The 20,749-nt window shown below is 52.3% G+C and overlaps 1 protein-coding gene across 2 annotated transcripts in view; it reads left to right on the forward strand.

The window, feature by feature from the left end:
• Cpne5 (copine 5) overlaps positions 1-20,749 on the forward strand; it is an 80,862-nt gene that overhangs the window by 45,003 nt on the left and 15,110 nt on the right. For both annotated transcript variants that reach the window (XM_029470852.2, XM_021149048.2), the window contains 4 exons: positions 5,097-5,200; positions 9,608-9,712; positions 17,471-17,512; positions 20,088-20,163. In XM_029470852.2, coding sequence (XP_029326712.1) covers positions 5,097-5,200; positions 9,608-9,712; positions 17,471-17,512; positions 20,088-20,163 — 327 coding nt within the window. The remainder of the gene's footprint in view (positions 1-5,096; positions 5,201-9,607; positions 9,713-17,470; positions 17,513-20,087; positions 20,164-20,749) is intronic.

The raw sequence follows: 20,749 nt of genomic DNA on the forward strand, positions 1-20,749 counted from the left end.
TCCAGGCTGGGACCTTGGCTTTCTGCTCCCACCCCTCACCCCCCAGGACTTTCCCACTGGGTGTCACCAGGGACATAGCTCTGTTGACAAGCTGGAAACCTCTCTGAAGGTCTGTCTTGTTTTCCAGCAGTCCTGCATGGTACAGCAATCACAGTGTGATCTAGGGAACCATCCCTGGGTTTGTGTGTGTGTGTGTGTGTGTGTGTGTGTGTGTGTTGGGGCTGGGATGGAGATGAGTCTGATGTAAGCTCACTTATCTACCACAGACAGGAAATGGGCTGTCACTCCCTGGCCAAGCTTCCCACCTAGCTGGAGTTCAAAGCCTGTTTTTTTTTTTTTTCCATTTTAGCTAGTTTGCATAGAGGCCCTTCTAAATGGATTTCACACTTCTCTGCCTCCTCCATTGGAGGCTACAGAACATAATTAAGCTTACCTTGGGGAAGCAGGGGTCATTATTTAGAATTTCAGTTACTCTTTCCTGAAGCCGTAATGTACCACTCTGGCGTAAATTTGTAGCTATGTGGTGTCCAGCAAGAGTGTTACCTTCTCTGTTCCTCCACTTTTTGGTTTCTTCTCTCTCTCTCTCTCTCTCTCTCTCTCTCTCTCTCTCTGTCTGTCTCTCTTTCCTTCCTTCTGTCTCTCTTTCTTTTTTAAGAATTATTTATTTATTTTATGCATATGAGTACACTGTCACTGTCTTCAGACATACCAGAAGAGGGCATCAGATCCCACTACAGATGGCTGTGAGCCACCATGTGGTTGCTGGGAATTGAACTCAGGACCTCTGGAAGAGCAGCCAGTTCTCTTAACCTCTGAGCCATCTCTCCAGCCCCCTCTCGGTCTTTTCTTTACTTACTACACTTTATTTCCTTGTGTTGTGTGTGTGTGTGTGTGTGTGTATAGGTATGAGTATGCTCTGGCAAACGTGAAGGTCTGAGGATGGCTTGCAGGATTTGCTCCCACCACGTGGGTCCCTGGGTTCAAACTTAGGCTTAGTGGCAGGGGCTCAGCCTCAACGGGCCTGTGTGTGTGTGTGTGTGTGTGTGTGTGTGTGTGTGTGTGTGTGTGCAATCCAGAGTGTGTCACAAGGTCTCACTATGAATGCCTGGCTGGCCTGGTCTGGAACTGTGAGCTGTCACTATGTAATAAACTAGGCTGGCTTTGAACTCACAGAGATCTGCCAGCCTCTACCTCCTGAGTGCTGAGTTGCCCCTTCCCCATCCCCTCCTGTGTAAAATAGGCAGGAGAACAGTGCCTACCTGCATAGAACTGTTGACAGGATTAAAGAAAGCAGAGGCCGGGCAGTGGTGGCACATGCCTTTAATCCCAGCACTTGGGAGGCAGAGGCAGGCGGATTTCTAAGTTCAAGGCCAGCCTGATCTACAGAGTGAGTTCCAGGACAGCCAGGGCTATACACTGTCTTGAACCATCCTCCCCACCCCACCCCAAAAAAAGAATTGGATCTGTGGTTCTCAACCTGTGAGTCCTGACACACACACCTGTCGCCTATCAGATATTTACATTATGGCAAAATTACAGTTATAAAGTAGGAACAACTATAATTTTCTGGTTGGGGGTCACCGCAACATGAGGAACTGTGTTAGGGGGCTGCAGCACTTGGAGGCTTGAGAAGCACTGAGCTGGACACTCAGGCTGAGCAACTGTAGTCCTCAGGTTCCTACAGCAAGACGGGCTGCTGATAGGCCAGTCACCAGAAGCTTAGGGGCCGACCAGCCTGACCTGCAGGGCAGTGAAGAACAGAGACCTTGTCTCTGTGAGTGGGAAGCATCTAAAACCTTGGTTGCCCTCTGCCTTCTACAGCATGCCCAGATTCTCTCTCACACACACACACACTCACTCATGTACACACACACTCACACACATATGCAAACAACCATGCACACACACACATACACACACACATCCATGCATGTGCACACATACATAGGTACACACACATGCACACACACACATGCACACACCCATGCACATGCACACACACACAGGCACACATACATGTGTTGCCCTCTGCCTTCCATGACATGCCCACATTCACACACATGTGTACACACACAGACACACATACACATATGCCACACACAGTATACAATATGCACACACATGCACACATGCTCACACACATATGTATGCGCACATTCACACATATGCATACACACACATGCACACGCACATGCACGTGCACACACACATACATACATATACACACACGCGCACCCCTTAAAAAAAGTCAAGTCAGTGGGCACATTACATTCTGCTTTGTTATATCATCACTTTCATAGACATATGACAGTTTCATATACTAAAGTAGGTGACACTCTGTAAACGGTATACCGGGAATAAACCCAGGACCGTATGCCTGCTGGGCAAGCACCGCGAACCCCGAGCACCACGCACCCCAAGACATACTCCCATTGTATTTACTTTGGACTTAAACTTTCTGCCCCCTACCTGCTCTGGCTAGACCCACTAAAGTTTCATCAAAAGGTACTAAAAGCCTTTGCTGCCTGGCTCTGCTGTTGGGCTATTTCCCATGTGTGCTTGGTTTAAGGTCAGCCTGAGTTTATTGCATGAGAGGTTTCTGTGCTCTCTTAGGTGAGAATGCCACGAGGCCCTATAGAGCCAGGACTGAGCCTCTGATCTCCCTGGTCTCAAAGGAGCTGTCCCCATGGCTTCCCTGGGCTGACTCTGGTCCCCTGAAGCCACTGTGGGAAGACATCAATGCCAGCTTTGCAGTTACCCAGGCTCCATTGCTTAGGCCGGACAGCGTCCCTGGAATTTCCTTATTTTGTCACCGGTATCCTGGTGCCTTTGAGAAGTTTTCTGGGTGGGTCAATTAAAGCAAGCCCTGAAGTCAGTTTAGGCTGTACCCTGTGCAGCATGGGACAGATGGGTTAACTTCCTCTCCTCCCCTCCTCCTCCTCCTCCTCTTCCTCCTCCTCCCCTTCCTCCTCCTCCTCTTCTTCTTCCTTCTCCTCCTCCTCCTCCTTCTTTTTCTCCTCCTCTTTCTCCTCCTCTGGAAAGTGAGAAAACAGGAGTTTTTCAAGTGGAGGTTGGAAAGGTGAAGGGTCCAGGTGGCACCCGACGTCTAGGGAGTGCTTGGTTAGTCCCCGGTGCCCTTGTTCTGGGCCAGAAACTCTGGGGCTTTTTGGAAGCTCCAGTAGCATCCTGGATCCCACAAGGTTCCTAGTCTCCTCCCCTCGAGTGGGTGAGGATGAGGGCCCTCCTGTACCAGTGGCTGTGTGCAGCAGGCTCTTCCTTCCCGGTGTACAGGCCCAGATACCACAGACACCAGATAATCTTGTGTAGCCAAGGCTAGCCCAGCCTTCATCATCTTCCTGTCTCAGCCTCCAAAGTGTTAGCATCACAAGCTTGTGCCACCACAGCCTGCTGAAGTCAGTCTACCATACAAAAAGCAGGGAAGTAAGTCTGGTGAGAGGCAGTTTGCTGTTGGTCAGCAGGCAACCAGGGTGCAGGTGAGGCTAGACTCCGGGGTGTTTGAATATCTGTTTCCCTCATCTCTAGCTGCCAGCTTATACCATCTTATGCCATCTTAGGTTTGCCACTTTCCATCCCCAGCTTTCTTGCTTAGGAAAAAACCGACAAAGGCAAAGTGGCTGTTCACTGTTGAGTGGTGGAACGGATAGCTCTGTTTGTGCTGACATCCCATGGCCGAGTGGGAAGACGCACAAGGTGGGGGAGGTGAGGGAATGGAGAGAAATGGTAGACCACACACAGCATCTCCTGTGCTCCACGTATGCCGATCTGAACCTTGTGTTCCCCGGAGCACACTTTATCCTCTCAATCTTATGAGGCAGATACTGCCATTGCCCCTGTTTTAGAGATGGGGACACTGAGCACAGAGGCGGGGAGTGAGCTGCCCTAGGTCACACAGCTGGGGAGGAATGGAGCTGTCTCAGACAGTATCTGTACTCCTAGCTGGCGTGCATGGCATAGCCTTGTAGCGGCTGTGTCCGCCTCTCCGCCATCATTTGATCTCCACCGGTCATTCCAGAAGAGAGGAAATGAAAAGGGAAGGTCCCTGAAGAGCAGGCTGAACCCGAGGGTCTTCAGGCAGCCCAGAGGTTTTCACTGCGGAGGCTACACAGGGCTAGGTGAAAAGACTTACGTTGATTGGCTACGCCCTGCCTGGGTCCTCTACAGTGGGGGGGGGGGGGAGCAGGAGCCTGAAGGGGTGGAGTGCTTAGAGGGCACAGCCAAGAAGGGTGTGGAGGTGGCTGGTGTCCTGAGGGGTAGTGGCGGGGTCTGAGCCTGAGAAGGATGGAGGCAAAGGGGACGGGGTCTGAGGGGCAGAGCCTGAGGGTCGGAACCTGAGAGAGAGTCGGCTGGGCAAGATCCCCCTCAGAGAGTCTGACTGACTGCCTCTTTGCAGATGTCAGGGCAGTGGGGCAGGGAGCTGACTGGGGATCAAAATTAGCTCTGCTTCTTGAGCTTGGTAAGCCTCCCCTTGTCCCCAAGCCCCTCCCCCATACCCCTTCCATCCTCCACTCAGAGCCTCTGGCCCCTGATTTTGATCCCTGTCCCATCCTCCTCAAAGCGTTGGGTAGACACACTGTAGTTAGTGGAAGGGAACACGGAACCTCAGGTGTCCTCTAAGAACCATGCAGGACCATGAGAGCATGGGGCGTCTTGGTCAGTACCAGGCTTCGGGGTCAGCAGGCCATGCCCAGAATGGCCATTAGTTGCCCCATCACCATGGTGAGCACCAGAAGGGATTACACTCTGAACACCTCACACACTTGACCACCTGTGCTCCCCACTGTCACCCATGAACCCCACAGGCTCTGAGAGGTTACCTGCTCTCCTTGGAGTCACACAGCTCCAAAGTGGTAGAGGTAGGATTTGAACCCAGGGCAGCTTCAGATCCATCTGCTTCTTCAGGCAGGTCCTGTAGACCTGTGTATGCATTGCTGACTGCTGGTGAAGTTGCTCCTATGTCCCACAGGTAACCCTTGTAGGAGGCTTGTACCAGGTGTACTTAACAATGCTACCCTATCTGCCCTTGCTGGTCCCTGGAATCCTCCTGCCTCACCACCCCGTGCTTCCCTCCTTTCCAGGATGTGGCCACAATGCAGTTCTGTGCCAACAAGCTGGATAAGAAAGATTTCTTCGGGAAATCTGACCCTTTCTTGGTGTTCTACAGGAGCAATGAAGACGGAACGTGAGTCTCCCCGAGCACCCCTGGGCACCTGTACATCAGGCAGGGCTGGGAGGCCGTGGCCACCCCCTGAGAGCCTTGCTGTGGAACTGATGCCCTGATAAAGCCAATGTGGAGACCTGGCATCGCCACCTGGAGGCTCTCAACAATGGCAGACCCTGTGTATGCCCTAGGGAGTATAAAACAGGGCTAAGGCAGAAAAGCTTCATTCTGCACAACCCAGCCACCCCCACCCCACCCCTCAAATTCAGAGCACCCTCAAAGGTTCCCCAACTGCACATTGGACCAGGCAGTGCTATGACTTTTTCCCATGGTCCCACATTCTACCATGCATATATTCAGAACTACAGAGCGGAAAGGCTTTAATCTCTCTCCCCGTTAAGGGACACGCACACAGCACAGTGACCAATGTGGGTCAGCAACACAAGGATTGAAGACCTGAGAACCAAAGTCCCCCCACTAACCAGGTGTCTGACCCAGGACAAGCTACTCCCCATCTCTGGGCCTATTTTCTCATCTATGAAATGAAGCCGTTGGAGGAGGTAGTCTCCGTGGTCTCTTTAAGTAGCCCGGTTCTGGGATTCTATGGAGGACGGAAGTGATGAGGTCAGAAGGGTTAATTGGAGAAACTCGACAAGGAAGTAATGGGTCCTTAGGGGTCTCCGGAGTGAGGAGCCTTAACAGGGCCCAAGAGCCAACCTTGTGCAGAGCTCAGGGCACACGGGCCCCCATGTGCTGAAGGGCCAGTCAGTGTGGTGTGTGTGTGTGTGTGTGTGTGTGTGTTGGGGGCAGAGCAGCAGCAGGCAGGAGGTGTATTTCAGTGCGAAGAGAGAACTGATTTTTAAACCCGAATTACAGAACAGAATTGAGGTGTGATCATCTGCATGACAAAGGGCTGCTTTGTCTCTCAGAGGACTCCCTGCAGGATGCTTTAAATAATTCCTGAGCACTCTAAGTGGGCTTTAGTGGGGAGAAAGAAGAAAGGCTCTCTGTCTGTGCACTGTCCCTTGCAGAGAGGTTGAGCCCTAGCTAGTCCTTAGGGCCCTGGCAGTGGGCAGGAGGAGGGTTGGGGGCAGGAGAGCGGCACGGGGAGGGATGTGTGCAGTGGACTGTGTGGGAAGGATCTGGGGCTCATGACTGACTGACAGGAGCAGGTGGGAGGGGCCTGAGCTGAACTGTGTGTGGGAGTGGGGCAAGGAGGGGACAGAGGGGCTTCATGAAGACCCATGGGAACCAGTGCTATGGAGCTCAGAGTGCTGGGGACGCCAAAGGAACTGCTCTAAAGGCTGTGGCCTTGGGACTCATTTGGGGGTGACTGTCACTCCGTGGGCATGACTGAGTACTGGAGAAACTGACTGAGTTTATCGGTGGCCAGTGCACTTCCCCACTCGAGACAGCTACTGAGCTAAGGGAAGATGACTATCCAGGGAACGAGGGGACAGTCGCGTGTGTGGGAGTGTAGGAGCAGTGTGTGAGTGTATGAGTGTGCGTGCATGCATGTGTGTGTGTGTGCGTGTGTGTGCACACACACGCACGCACACACATACACACAAGCACGCATGCGTGTGAGTATAGGAAGAGTGTGTGTGTGCCCGTGCATGCATATGTACGTGAGTGTGTGAGTGTATGAGCAAGTGTATGTGTATGAGAGTGAGTATATGAGGGTGTGAGTATGTGAGTGTTGGTGTGTGTGCATGTGCATGTGTGAGCATGAGTATCTGTGCCTGTGTGTGAGTGAGCATACATGTGCAAGTGCATGTGCGCATGTGTATGTGAGTATGTGAGCATGTATGTGTGTATGTGAGCTTGTGTGTGTGTGTGAGTATGTGAGCTTGTGTGTGTGTATGTGACCTTGTGTGTGTGTGTATGTGAGCTTGTGTGTGTGTGTATGTGAGCATGTGTATGTGTATGTGAGCTTGTGTGTGTGTGTATGTGAGCTTGTGTGTGTGTATGTGAGCATGTGTGTGTGTGAGTGTATGTGCATGCATGCTTACGTCAGAAGATAACTTTTGAGAGTAGGCCCTCTCCTTTCGCCATCTGGGCCCTAGGGATTAACTCGGGTCACTAGATGGCACCTTTCCCCACTGAGCCATTTCTTAGGCTCTAGCCATTCTGTGTTGTTGTTGTCTTGGTTTTTTGAGACCGGCTTGCTTTGTGTAGCCCTGGGTATCCTGGAACTCACTCTGTAGACCAGGCTGACCTTGAACTCACAGCCTCTCCTGAGTGCTGGGATTAAAGGCGGGCACCACCAACCGACTTTTTTCTTTTCTTTTTTGTTTTTGTTTGTTTGTTCCTAGCCATGCTTTTAATATCATTTTACCATCAAAGGGAACCTCAGGGAGAGGATTGCCCGGGGTGTTGGGGGTGTACATCTGGCTCTGGAACTGGGGACTCACATCTGTCTGGCAGATGGGTGACACTCTCCCACACCCATGCTCCAACTGTGCGTAAAAATGAACATCTGCAGGGACCACTTGGCCTAGGGGGAGCCTGGCACCAGGCAAGTGCAGCAGGGGCTCTGAGAAGCCTGTGGGTCTGACAGTGGTAGGGACTGCAGAGTGTTTAAAGGAAACCCTTTGCAGCTAGCACCTAGGGCAGAAGCAGGACCACCCAGGGTCTAAAAAGAAACACTGGACTGGGGGTTAGGAGACCTGAGAGGGAAGAAGGACAGAGATCTATGTGGGCGGGCTGAGGAGACTGGGTAAATCCACCCTTTGAGGGAGTGGCTACCCTGCCCCCTCCACTCCCCCCACCCCTCTCAGCCACCTGCCCCAGCCCCAGGCGTGGGGGCTGGGGGGACCTTCTGCCTCAGCCCCTCCTCCAGCTCCAGGGCAAGCTACAAGGTCTCCCACGTGGATCTCATACTCCAGTGGGTGGGTGGGAAGGAGCAGGGAAGAGACACTCAGCCCTGCTGACAAGAATGACATTTTGACTTGAAAATTACCAAAGAAGAAAGGCACAGGCTGTGTGGGCGCGGGTGGGGCCCTGGCGCTTCCTGGTGACCTTTCCAAGCTGGAATGTCACCGGAGCGGGTCCTAAGAGAGGTTTGCCCATCCTGGAGGTAGGCTGCTCCTGAGACAGGCCAAGCATGGCTAGAGGGGTGGCCAGCACACCATACTGGGAACAGTGGAGACAGCCCATTCTACACAGCTAGCAAGGCAGGTTCTCAGATTCCAACCGGAGGGGCTCAAGGGGTCTCAGATACCCCAAAGAGAGGGTTTTGCCTCTACTGCATTGAAAGACCAGTGTGATAGGTATGGGACCTCTCACTCAGGATACACAGTTCCTGCCTGTCTCTCATTTATTTATTTTTATTTTATTTTTTGAGAGGATGACACCCGGTGTAGCCCTCGCTGGCCTGGAAACTCATAGCGAGTGACCTGCCTGCCTCTGCCTTCCAGTGCTGGGACCAAAGGTGTGAGCCACCATGCCTGGCAGCTCCTTTTTATTTTATTAGTTTTGTTGTTGTTTTTGTTGGAGACAAGGTTTCTCTGTGTAGCCTGGGCTGTCCTAGACTTGATTTGTAGACCAGGCTGGCCTTGAACTCACAGAGATCTCTCTGCCCCTGTTTCCTAAGCACTGAGATCAGAGTGTGTCACCAGGTCCATGCCCCGGCCATTTTTTTTCTTTTTTTTTTGATGGTTGATAGCAGGGCATGGAGACAGTACTTAGATCCAGCAGGAGAGAGGAGGAGGCAGGAAGAGCAGAAGCTGAAGTCCATTCTAAGCTTCGTGAGACCCTAGCACCTAACCCAAGACAAGACAAGCAAAAGGGCCAGCCACTGTTCTAGGCTATACCATCATCAACAATGGGAACACTTCCTGCTCCTGCAGACCTTAAACTCTATTGACAGATCGTAACGGGACTAATAAGGAGAGACACAGACCGTGTCAAGAGGTGACAAATGAGACGTGAAGGGAAAGCCGGGAAGGAGAGGGACAAGGGGTGTCAGAGCCAGGGTTTGTCCTTCTGAGACATAGCAGTTGCAGAAGCTCTTGGAGGGGATGGCTGGCCTGAAGGTAGAGAAGATCGGTTAGGGAGCCAGGGAATAGAGACTGTGTTCAGGGAGGGAAGAGCAGGCACCCACCTGCACGCACCCACCCATCTAGCCCTGAGGTTCAGTTCCCGGGTTCCCAGGGAAGGCACTATCCAGAGAGAACGGGCTTGGTGGCAGTCACACAGGCCAGCCCCAGGACAGTGGCTGGAACTCAGGTCTCTGACATTCCCCATGGGGTATGCTGCTGTTCTAGTCAGGGCCCTGCCTAGTCCTGGAACTCCTCTGCTGTGTCATCCTGCTCTAGCCTGGCTGTGGCCATTGGGGTGGGTTCCTCCCTGTCTGAAGTCAGAAGGCTGCCACATTGGCCATCTGAGCTTCGGGCCTGATGCTTTTCCTCCACTCCTGTTGGCCAGGTTCACCATCTGTCACAAGACGGAGGTCATGAAGAACACCCTCAACCCGGTGTGGCAAACCTTCTCCATCCCTGTGAGGGCTCTGTGCAACGGAGACTATGACAGGTGAGCTAGGGAGTGCTCCCTACTTCCTTTTCAATCCAGGCAAATGGGGTCTCCCAGGCTGTTATCAGACTTCCATGTCAGTGGGGATTGGAACCTCCTGCCTCTCTATGTGTTCTGTTTTCCTTTGTACACACACACACACACACACACACACACACCTGCATGCTCTACAAGGGACAGAGCCTGGGTGTCCCCATCACTGGAGTCTGGAGCTCTTTACTGCCCTGGGTAGGGCAGATGGCAGCAGGCAAGGGATTGGGGGAATAGAGGCAGGAGGGGTCTATCTCCAGCAACCTCACTCTCAGACAGTGGATGCTGGAGTCAAGACCCCAAGGAGGCTTCCTGCCTACCTGGTGGGCAAAAGTGAGGGATGAGGGATAGGGACGATGACAATATCTATGAAGTGTTGTCACATATTATATGCAAGCTCTCTTCTCTTCCTCATCTCCCCATGTCAGTGCCGGAGTTCACCCTTGACTAACTAAGGGAGCTGTCAGCTTGGGCAAGCTCTGGCCTGTCTGTCTCTCGACTGTCCTTCCCTGCAAAATGAGCACAGAAACACCCACTGATCTCCCAGGGCTGCTCCCGAGAGGCCAGCCCAGTGGGAGGCTGTCTGTCCCGTGATACCCGTCCAGAGTCAGCCTCTCCTCAGCTCCTTTGCGGAGCCCCTGCCATCTAGCTTGGAAGTCGGCTGGGAACAAATGTGCCCACCTCACCTTCCACCCAGCTTCACGGAGCTTAAGTATCCGTGGGGGAGGCAGACATTAATCCAGTAATCACACAGAGAAACATGTCATTACCCAGTGCAGAAGGTGCTAGAGAGAGCAGGAAGGTGGGCTGGATGGGTGCTGCAAGACAGGATTGGTCTGCCCGAAGTCACCCAACCACTGGCTGAAGAAGGGGGGTGGAGGTTTGCTGGCTGCTCCCACAGAAGCCCTGGGGCATCTGAACAGACTCCTTGAGGCTACACTGGGACTCTGCACAGGGTTTCCAAGGGGGTATAGATAGGGGTGGTGAGCAGGTGGGTGGCGTCCTGGTACCTGTTTCCCTCCAAGGATACTTACAGGCTGCTGGTCTAAGATACAAAGTGGCCCTCTGTTGACTGGGACAGAAACATGCAGTCTCTGCTCAGGTATCCAGTGCTTTGTGTCCAGTGCTGAGTCCCTGACTATGTGGTATTCAAGGGTAGGTGGCTGTCTCTGTCTTTTGGGACCTTCTGGTCTGACCATGGAAGCTCAGACAGACACAAGTTTTGTAGATGGCTAAGCAATTGTGCAGAATGAGCTGGGGACCAAAGTGAATGTTGTGGCCAAACAAACAACCCCCCCAGATCCCCCACACCTCGCTGAGTCTCAGGGCCCCTGGAGTCGGGGAGGGGACAGGACAGCATTAGATTCTTAAGGAGGCTGGGGACAGCTGGGGGTGTGGGTATTGGGTGGAGAGCTTGGGTGGGAGGGATGGGAGAGTGAGCGGGGCTCCCAGCTCCTGAGAACCCAGCTGTATCAGAGACAGCCAGAGAGAGGGACAATGTGACTGAGGCTAGTCCCCTGGAGGAGGGAAGTGCAGACAGGCCTGAACTCAACTCGGCCTCATCTCCCTCCGAGGTGGCTGGCTGGCTCTCCTCCGTGGCTGGGCACAAATTGTCTGTGACATGATTGGCATCAGAATTAATCCGGGGGCCAATGTGTCTGGCTGACTCTCGCCCAGGCCTAGTGTTGCCCCCCAGAGTTCACTGAGGAGGCACAGCATCAGAGGCCACGGTCCCTCTCCTGTAGGCCCTCTGGCAGACTCAGTAAAGAGCCTATACCTTCCTGGGAAGTCACTGAGCTGGGAGCTTCGGAGACCCATTGAATTCTTAGGCTCAAGCCTACTGCTCAGACTGTCCCCAAGCCAATGGGGAGGAGGACAGGCCGCATCACAGATAAGGGTCTCAGAGACACCTCCTGTCACATTAGACCTATGAAGGACTAGGAGGAGCTTCCTGTGTGGCTGTACCTCATAGCTGAGAGGCTGAGGCCCAGAGACGACTGGGGGCCATCCTGCATCATGCTACCAGCCACGGTAGAGTTAGACACAGGAGTCCGACCCAAGCTGGCTCTAAAATCTTTCCCGATGGCCATGACACAGTGTGACAGGGCTGTGAGGTGAATCTGGGGGTAGGGTGGGGGAGCTCAGAGAAGCTTTGTTCAAAGCTGAGGGCTCTGGGGACCTGAGATGAGGGCACTCCAGAGCTTTAAAGCATTTCAAGGTCCTTTTGAGATTAGTCTCAAATGGTTCTGAGAGGAGAGGAGACAGCAAGAGGGAAGGTCCAAAAGACCTTGGGCTTTCTTTGGAAATGGAGACACATGGGAAAGTGGCAAGAGACAAAGAGACCCCAGACCAGGGATGAGCCTCAGAGGTGGCATCTGTAGAAGGAAAAGCTGACACAGACTATGAACTTCTACTTTCTCATCTGTGAAATGGGCACATCATGACCCTCCATTTTTCTCATCGGTGAAATGGGCACATAATGAGCCTCTGTGATGGCTGGGGGAGACATGAGTGGGCAGTGGTCTCATTTGGCACTCAGTACCACAGAGAGAGGTAAAGAATGGGAGTGGGGGTGGGGAGGTGGGACTGGGGGACAGTGGGATCCAGCTAGATTCTTCTTCTTCCTCTCCCTCTCGCTCTTCCTCTTCCTATTTATTTATTTAATGTCTGTGAGTACACAGTCGCTCTCTTCAGACACACTAGAAGAGGGCATCGGATCCCATGACAGATGGTTGTGAGCCACCCTGTGGTTGCAGGGAATTGAACTCAGGACCTCTGGAAGAGCAGTCAGTGCTCTTAACCACTGAACCATCTCTCCAGCCCCCAGCTAGATCCTTACTGAATAGGCTCAGTGTGTGGTGTTCCCTTTTATCACAGCCTATAGGCTACCCACAGCCTGCCTGGAAAGAACCACCCTAAGTTAGGAACGCTGTGTTTATGTTTCGAGACGAGCAAACACTATCATTCTAATGTTAGGAAGAAAAGTGGCTGTGAGCCAGGCACAGCTCAAAGGGAGGGAACAGAGGCCATGTCAGGGAGGCCACAAACCCAGAGCTAGGAGGAAGAGAAGGTGAAGTGGGAGACAGGAGAGGCCTGAGGAAGGGCCACTGCCAGGGAGCGAAGCAGGGACAATACACTGGAAGGCTGGCTATCTCTACTGAGAGAGAGCAGTGCCCTAGGTTGCCGGGCTGAAGATGCTTCATGCTGTTAAAATTATGGGATACTTAGGATGTGAGTCACACTGGTCCCCACTGGCTGAAACACAGACTCATATGGTGAAAAATAGCCTTAGGAAGTGCTCTCACGAGTGAAGAAGCATTTTACAGATGAGGAAAAATGGAGAGTCATGATGTGCCCATTTCACAGATGAGAAAAATGGAGGGGTCATAGTCTGTGTCAGCTTTTCTTTCTACAGATGCCACCTCTGAGGCTCATCCCTGGTCTGGGGTCTCCTTGTCTCTTGCCACTTTCCCGTGTGTCTCCATTCCCAGAGAAAGCCAAACCTGAGTGGCCCAGCTGAGCAGAGCTAAAGTCAGAGGGGGTGGTGGTGGGGTCGGACCCCATTTAGCCCTGGAGTGACTGTGGGGGCAAGAAGCACTTTCCCCGGCATTGCCAGACCCTGCCCTATTCTCTTTGGAATCCTGGGAGTTGAGGATTCTCCCTGATTAAGCCAGGTCTGCCGAGTCACAGGTCTTAAGAGTGGGAGCTAGGGTGGAGAGTGCTCCCCTGAGCTTGGAGTGTCCCATCAGTACAGTGTTCTACTGCCTGCAGGATCTGAGTGCTTCGCAGGGCCGCTGGACCCTGAATGGTGGCAGAGACATAGAGACCAAATGACCAGGCTTACTCTGTGCTGCTTCGAGGGTCACAGCAAGGGCCGCCTTAGTGGCAAGGGCCACCTTAGCAGTCCTTTAGGGGAGGGATAGCCTTGAGGGCCCATCAGCCCTAGGGCTTTTGTGAACATCAGGGAAATAGTCCCTCTCCTGTCCTGAGCGGTCATTAGTACCACCATGGTCCAGAGGTGACCACGGAGTATACACCATGGTCAGTACCCTGGGAGGGGACCTGGAGGCCTCACCTGCACCTTCACCGGTTAGTCTCTCTCTAATATGGCTGTGAGATTCCAGCCCTGAGTGCCAGGGGTCTGGGACACTGACTCCTGGCCTTGTCTTCAGGATGTTTGGCTGTGTTTTGTGAGACCTGGGAACTGTTACCAGCGTAGCCCATTCACAGAGGTGTTAGGTGATCCCTGCCAGCTAGCTGGAAAGCTTGAATACCTAATATCTGCCAGGCACTGACCTAGGAGCCGAGCTGATGACAACAGAGAGCAAAACCATCTCTGACCCGTGGAGGACATTTTGACAGACAGTAGGATTGTCTGAGGATGAAGAGAAGGCTGAGTGTGCCAGGCAGAGCCATGTCAGTGCCTACAGGGTGGCTGGGGACAGCACCCTCACAGAGGACATAACCATCCCAGTTTACAGAGGAACAGCCATCAGAGCTACACAGCCACTGCCTGCAGGATCTGGGGCACCGCCCTGGGCTACTGTCCGTAGAGTGATTCCCTTCCCTGCCCTCACCCCCTTTCCTGAGACTCAGAGTTCTTAGCCTTGCTGTGATATATGGGACATTGGCTTTACGGGCCACCTGTCTCCTTCACCTAGAACATTCTCTTAGCTCTTAGCTCTTGTAGTCACTGCCAGTCTGGCAATGACCTGGGTAAAGGGACAGAGCTTAGGCCTGTGGATCCCAAATCCCATCTGCTATGACTTGGGCTTGCAACAGATTTGTGGACGGTGACAACGGGCTTCTCACCAGGCCTTCCCATGAATCTGGGAGCCGTTCTTTCTCTTTCTTCCCAACCCAGGCCCAGGCTGGAGGCACAGCCTCTGAGCTCAGCAGCTTCTCCCTAGGCTGCCTAGGGGAGACCTAACAGGACACAAAGGGGATCTCCCAGCCAGCCTCAGCTGCCAGTTCTTGTCCCCTGGGGAGCTTCTACCCACCGCTTCATCCACGCTGCCCCCTGCACCTGCTGGTTCTGAATCAGCCAGGGTGTGAATCCTAAGCTTGAGACTGAAGAGGGCAGTGGTGGCTCTGCAGTTTGCTGGGGCTCCTGGAGGAGTCTTCAGATGCGTTCACAACCAAAATCCCAGACAAGGAAATGTCAGGCCTGGGGCTGGCGAGATGGCTCAGCGGTTAAGAGCACTGACTGCTCTTCCAGAGGTCCTGAGTTCAAATCCCAGCAACCACATGGGATCTGATACCCTCTTCTGGTATGTCTGAAGACAGCTACTATGTACTCATATACATACATACATATATTTTTTTTAAAAAAGAAAGAAGTCAGGCCCTTCAACTTTGAGATTTAATTTAAAAAATTATATATATATATATATATATATATATATATATATATATACTGCAGCTGTCTTCAGACACACCAGAAGAGTCAGTTGCCCTATTACTGATGGTTGTGAGCCACCATGTGGTTGCTGGGAATTGAACTCAGGACCTCTGGAAGAGCAGTCAGTGCTCTTAACCGCCGAGCCATCTCTCCAATCCGAGATCTAGTTGTTGTTTTTTTATTAGTTGTGTTTAGCTATTGGTGGAGGAGGAAAGTGTGCCTTCTCTATGGCACACCTGTGGAGGCCGGAGGCCAGGGTTTAGGAGTCAGTTCTCTCCATCCACCCATGCGGATCCCGGGGGTCACACTCAGGTTGGCAGGCTTGGCCTCGGTGTCTTTATCCACAGGTGTCTCGCCAGGCACACACTCAGTACCTCCGTCTGTGCTCTGGGTAGCAAGGGTTCCTGTTGCCAGGGTGGTCCGTTTCACGAGAGTGTTAGGAGATCTCCACCAGCTGCGGGATTTCTCATTTGTTTGTTTTTGGAATGGGGCCTTACTATGTAGCTTTGGCTGGCCAGGAACTGGACTTGTATGTAGATCAGGCTGGCCTTGAACTCAGAGACCTGCCTGCCTCTGCCCCTTAGTGCTGTGACACCACAGCCCGACTTTAAGTAAAGTTTGTGTAAAAAGGCATTCATTCATGGTTAGATAATGTGGAAATCAAGAGACATTTTCTAGGTATTCCAACACAAGCGCGCGCACACACACACATACACACACACCATGAGCGCACACACACACACACACACACACACCATGAGCGCACACACACATACACACACACCATGAGCGCACACACACACACATACACACACACCATGAGCACACACACACACACACACACACACACACCATGAGCTATCCGAAAGGCCATACTAATCCCATCCTACAGTCAGGGCTTGTGGTTCAGAGACGTGATGTACCATCTCTAGGCCACGGGGCTCAGATCCAGTGTCCAAGCCAAAGCCACCAATGTCACACCTGGTCTCTTTCCAGTACCTTCAGAAACTGAAGTACAACTGGGCATTGGTAGCACATGCCTTTAATCCCAGCACTGGACTACAGAGTGAATTCCAGGACAGCCAGGCAGGGCTATACAGAGAAACCCTGTCTCGAAAAATAAAAAAATAAAAGAAAGGAAGAAAGAAATGTAGGCACATGATATTTCTTCTTTCATTTTAATAGTCTGGCTCAAGGAACCACAGGGTTTGCCTTTATAAAATAAGAACACCAAGGATGCCTTTAAAGCACGCTTCTGTATCTGCTTCATATTGTTCCATTTACAGAAAGCTAGCCCATGCATGCACAACCTTCTGGGCATCCCAGGGTTCTATTCTGGAACTTTCTTCTGCTCCATTCTGTACACACACACACACACACACACACACACACACACACACCTGGAGATACTCATCTGAAAGGAGACAGCGCCCCCTTCTGGGAGCCACACAACTCCCAAGCCAACTCCTGGCAGAGCCGAGATGGACCACACCATGGTGGGATAAATAGATGCTAACAGAAGAGAAGCCAGTTCAGACTGCTTTCTGCATCCCATGTGGACCTCAAGACCAGAAACCCACACTTCCTGGGCCTCTTCCACCTTCCTAGACTCCTGGTGCTGCCTGGCAGCTTCCCCATCCCTGGGCATCCCAGAGGACAGCAGACAGCACCAAGGGTTAACCGGCAACCCTCCACCTCCCTCCTCCCGCTTCTGGTCCTCTAGCCTGTTGCCATGGATACAAGGCTAAAAATAAGATGGGCTCTCGAAGCCCAGCCCCATGCTTAGGAGTCAAAACAAACTAATTAAAGCAGCCTGGGTTAGAATGTGAAGAAAATCCCACCCTTTCTCAGAGGCCAGTCTTGGGGATGGAAAAGCTCAGCAGGCCACCCCAAGTCAGGGTCCAGGGATGCTTTCTTAACCTGCAGGGCTGGGGCTGGCGTTTCACCAGTCACACCCAGACTCAGGGTCCTTCCTGCCAGTCTTGTGCTTTCCCATAGAAGCACCCCTGCTTTATTGTGAGATCTGCCTGTCATGGTCCTGCCACAGGTAAATGTGTGGCTTCCTGCTGAGGCTTCCACTCCATCTAGGGAAGCTAAGATGGCAGGATGAACAGAGGCCCGGGGCTGCTTCAGCCAAATCCTTGAAATCTCAACATGTCCTGCCATGGCTCTGGGGTGGCCTCTGCCCCTAAGACCTTAAAAGGTCTTAAGATGGAATTTCTTTGCACACAGGCTTGAAATGTTTGCATGGCATCCTTCCTGGTCCCGGGACAGGAGGCCTGTCCTCGGGTCCATCCTACCAGAATTCTTTGCTGTTTGTTTTCCAGGACCATCAAGGTGGAGGTATATGACTGGGATCGTGACGGCAGGTAAGGGCAGGAGGGTGAGAGAGAGGTGGGTGGATGTAGGCAACCACGGGAAGCTAGGCAGGCCCATCTGGGAATGAGGGGCTGGGTCCCATGCCGGTTGGTCTGCTGTTGTAGTAGCTTAGATCCATGGAGGCCCTGCAGGACAGTATGCTGAGAGCCCTCCTCTCCCCAACATAGCTGCCAGTAGCCAGCCAGTGCCCACACTCTCCTCAACTACAGAGCTGGGAATGCTCTGAAGTACCCATTATAGGACACTGAGCATTACAGACACCTCCATTCTCTGTGGGAAGCCTTGGGCAAAGCCCAGTAGGAAGACCAGACTGTAGAGGAAGAGACACCCACAGTCCAGCAGAGGCTCACCATAAACACAGAGAATAGACCTAGGTCTGTAGGGACAGCTGCAGCGAGGAGTTCTGAGGCTCAGCAAAGACAAGGCATGGCCTGAGGAGGGCTAGGTCAGGCCTGCCCGAGGGTGACTTCTGCTTGGGAACTATGGGAGGCAGGTCTCAGTACCCCACGAGGAGCAAATGTGGCTGTCAGTTTCTAGGCAGAACAGTAGCATATCTCTCTAAGCACCAATGCAGATCCTTTCCTGTCTCCCTCCCACTTGCCGGCTGAAGCAAATCCAGACATATCCTGGCTTAAGGGTGGTCACAGTTGGCATCCCCGGGGCCTGATGTGGATGGGGGTGGCGCTCTTATTATAAAAGGCTCTGTGCCAGTATAGCTGAGCCAAGCCCAAGCCATGGAAGGTTCCCCAGTGCCCACCCTGCCTCTGTTAATCTTTACCGCCACCATCCCCAGCCCTTCCATCCAGGTCAGCTCCACCATGCCTCTAACCCACTCTGCCTCCTCCTCTCCTAGCAGTTCCTTACAAACCTCTTTCACCTGGGAGTTTTCTCTTCTCTGGCACCTTGGGACACCCGCCAGGTGCCACAGGGTCCAATGAATAAGTTACCATCCCCAGAAGAACTCAGTCGACACAGTGTGGGGTTGCAAGTGTAGCTCAGTGGTTAGAGCTCCCGCCTACCATTTGGGAGATCCCAGGTTCTGTCCTGTACTGACAATAGATAAGCTCCCAGCGTTGGCAATGGCTCAGCGGGCGAAGGTGCGTTCAGCACAAGCCAGGCAACCTGAGTTGAACTCTGGGAACCCACAGAGAAGGTGGGCAGAGAGAACGTACTCCGTAAAGTTGTCTTGTGACCTCCATAGACACACACACACACACACACACACACCAATAATCCCCCTCCACCCAAACCAAAGTGTTTATACATATGAAAGTTTCACAATGAAATCCATTACTTTGTATGGCTTTAAAAAAATCAAAATAAACAAAAGCTACTGTGGGCTCACAACAGGGCATGGCCCCAGGGACACCTGGACAGCTAGCTAGATGTCCCAGCTAGAGCTACAGTGCTAAGCACTGTGTTCTAGCAAGGACTCGGGGCTGTTGGGAGTGCTGTTTATGCAAGTTCTTGCTGTGTTTAATATAAACACAGTCTGGAAAAAGACCCCTGCCACTGGCTCTCCTTGCCTGTTTAGGAAGTGTTACTGGGAGACCTGGGTATGTGGCTTGGAGGCAGAGCCCTGGTATAATGTGTTCAAGTCCCGGGGTTCCATTTCAACACCAAAGGAAGGTTGGAAAAGATCCAACTGTAGTTTCATGTGCCTATATATATGAGACTCTTTGGGAGTCTGAGGCAGGAGGATTGGAGTTTGAGGCCAACCTGGGCAACACAATGGGGAGCTATCTCAGAATGAAAAAGTTAATGAGAAAGGCATGTGGTGGTCACGTCTATCATCCCAGCACTCTGGAAGCAGAGGCAGAAGGTTCAGGAGTTCAAGGCCACCCTTGCCGACACAAGTTCACGACTAAGCTGGGATGCACAAGACAGTGTCTCCGAAAGCCCAAAATATTAATAAAACTAAAATAAAAACAATTTGAAAAAATGTTATTGAGCTGGGTACAGTGGATGCACCTTTAATCCCAGTACTCAGGAGGCATTGGCAAGTTCTAGGCCAGCCTGGTCTACATTAGAACGTTTCAGGACAGCCAGGGCTACATAGTGAGGCCCTGTTTGGGGAAACTGTCTCAGTGACTGGATTAATGAATACCTTTTAATGCAGTCACTTGAATTTGACAATTGTTAAATTTTACTGTATCACCTTATCTATATTTTACTAATGCAATTTAAAGGAGATTCCATTGTGGCACTTACCCCTAAATATTTCATTAGAAATGTCTAAAAAAATAAGCACATTTCTGCCATGGAACTCAATGCAGTAATCCCACCTGACAGTAGTGCTTGACTGTCATCCAAAGTCTGCAGAGATTGTCCCCAGATGCCTTCTCTTGCTCATTTAAATGAGAATCCAAGCAGACCTGCGGCTCCTTCCTCTGGGACTCCGACTTCTGTCAAATAGCCTGGCTTTCTTGGTCCATGGCTCCCTCTGTGACTTGGGGTGGAGGCCCTGGCAGAATGGGGGCGGGGCAGGCCTGGGAGAGGCTGTAGTGGGCCAACATCGACATCGGTACCCTGGGCCTCCAGCCTCAGCAGCATCTTCTCTCGCAGCCATGACTTCATTGGGGAGTTCACCACCAGCTACCGGGAGCTGGCACGTGGCCAGAGTCAGTTCAACATCTATGAGGTAAGATGCTCCAGGGGTGGGGGTCTCTCCTCATGGGGGTGCTGGGTCGGCAAGGACCCGGGAGCTCTGAGAGGGGTTGGGGCCAGGGATTTCCGGGTTGTCTCACAAGGTGGGTTTCATGTTTCCATTTCACAGATCTCCCCACACACCTCATACACCACACCCCCCCAACACACACACAACCATACACCACACCCCCACACAAACACGCAAAGCTAAGTCATCTGACTTCCGAGTTCTTGAGCTACACCACCCCTTGTAGAACACTTCTTTTTTTTTTTTAAAGATTTATTAAGTACACTGTAGCTGTCTTCAGACACTCCAGAAGAGGGAGTCAGATCTCATTACAGATGGTTGTGAGCCACCATGTGGTTGCTGGGATTTGAACTCTGGACCTTCGGAAGAGCAGTCGGGTGCTCTTACCCACTGAGCCATCTCACCAGCCCTGTAGAACACTTCTGATGGGTCCTTAAGAAAGTCCTGGGTGCGGACTGGCGAGGTGGCTCAGCGGATAAGAGCACTGACTGCTCTTCTGAAGGTCCTGAGTTCAAATCCCAGCACACAGGGTGGCTCACAACCATCCGTA

Source organism: Mus caroli, unplaced genomic scaffold (genome assembly GCF_978045245.1).
Source record: "Mus caroli unplaced genomic scaffold, Mus_caroli_1 scaffold_18, whole genome shotgun sequence".
NCBI classification, from domain to species: domain Eukaryota; kingdom Metazoa; phylum Chordata; class Mammalia; order Rodentia; family Muridae; genus Mus; species Mus caroli.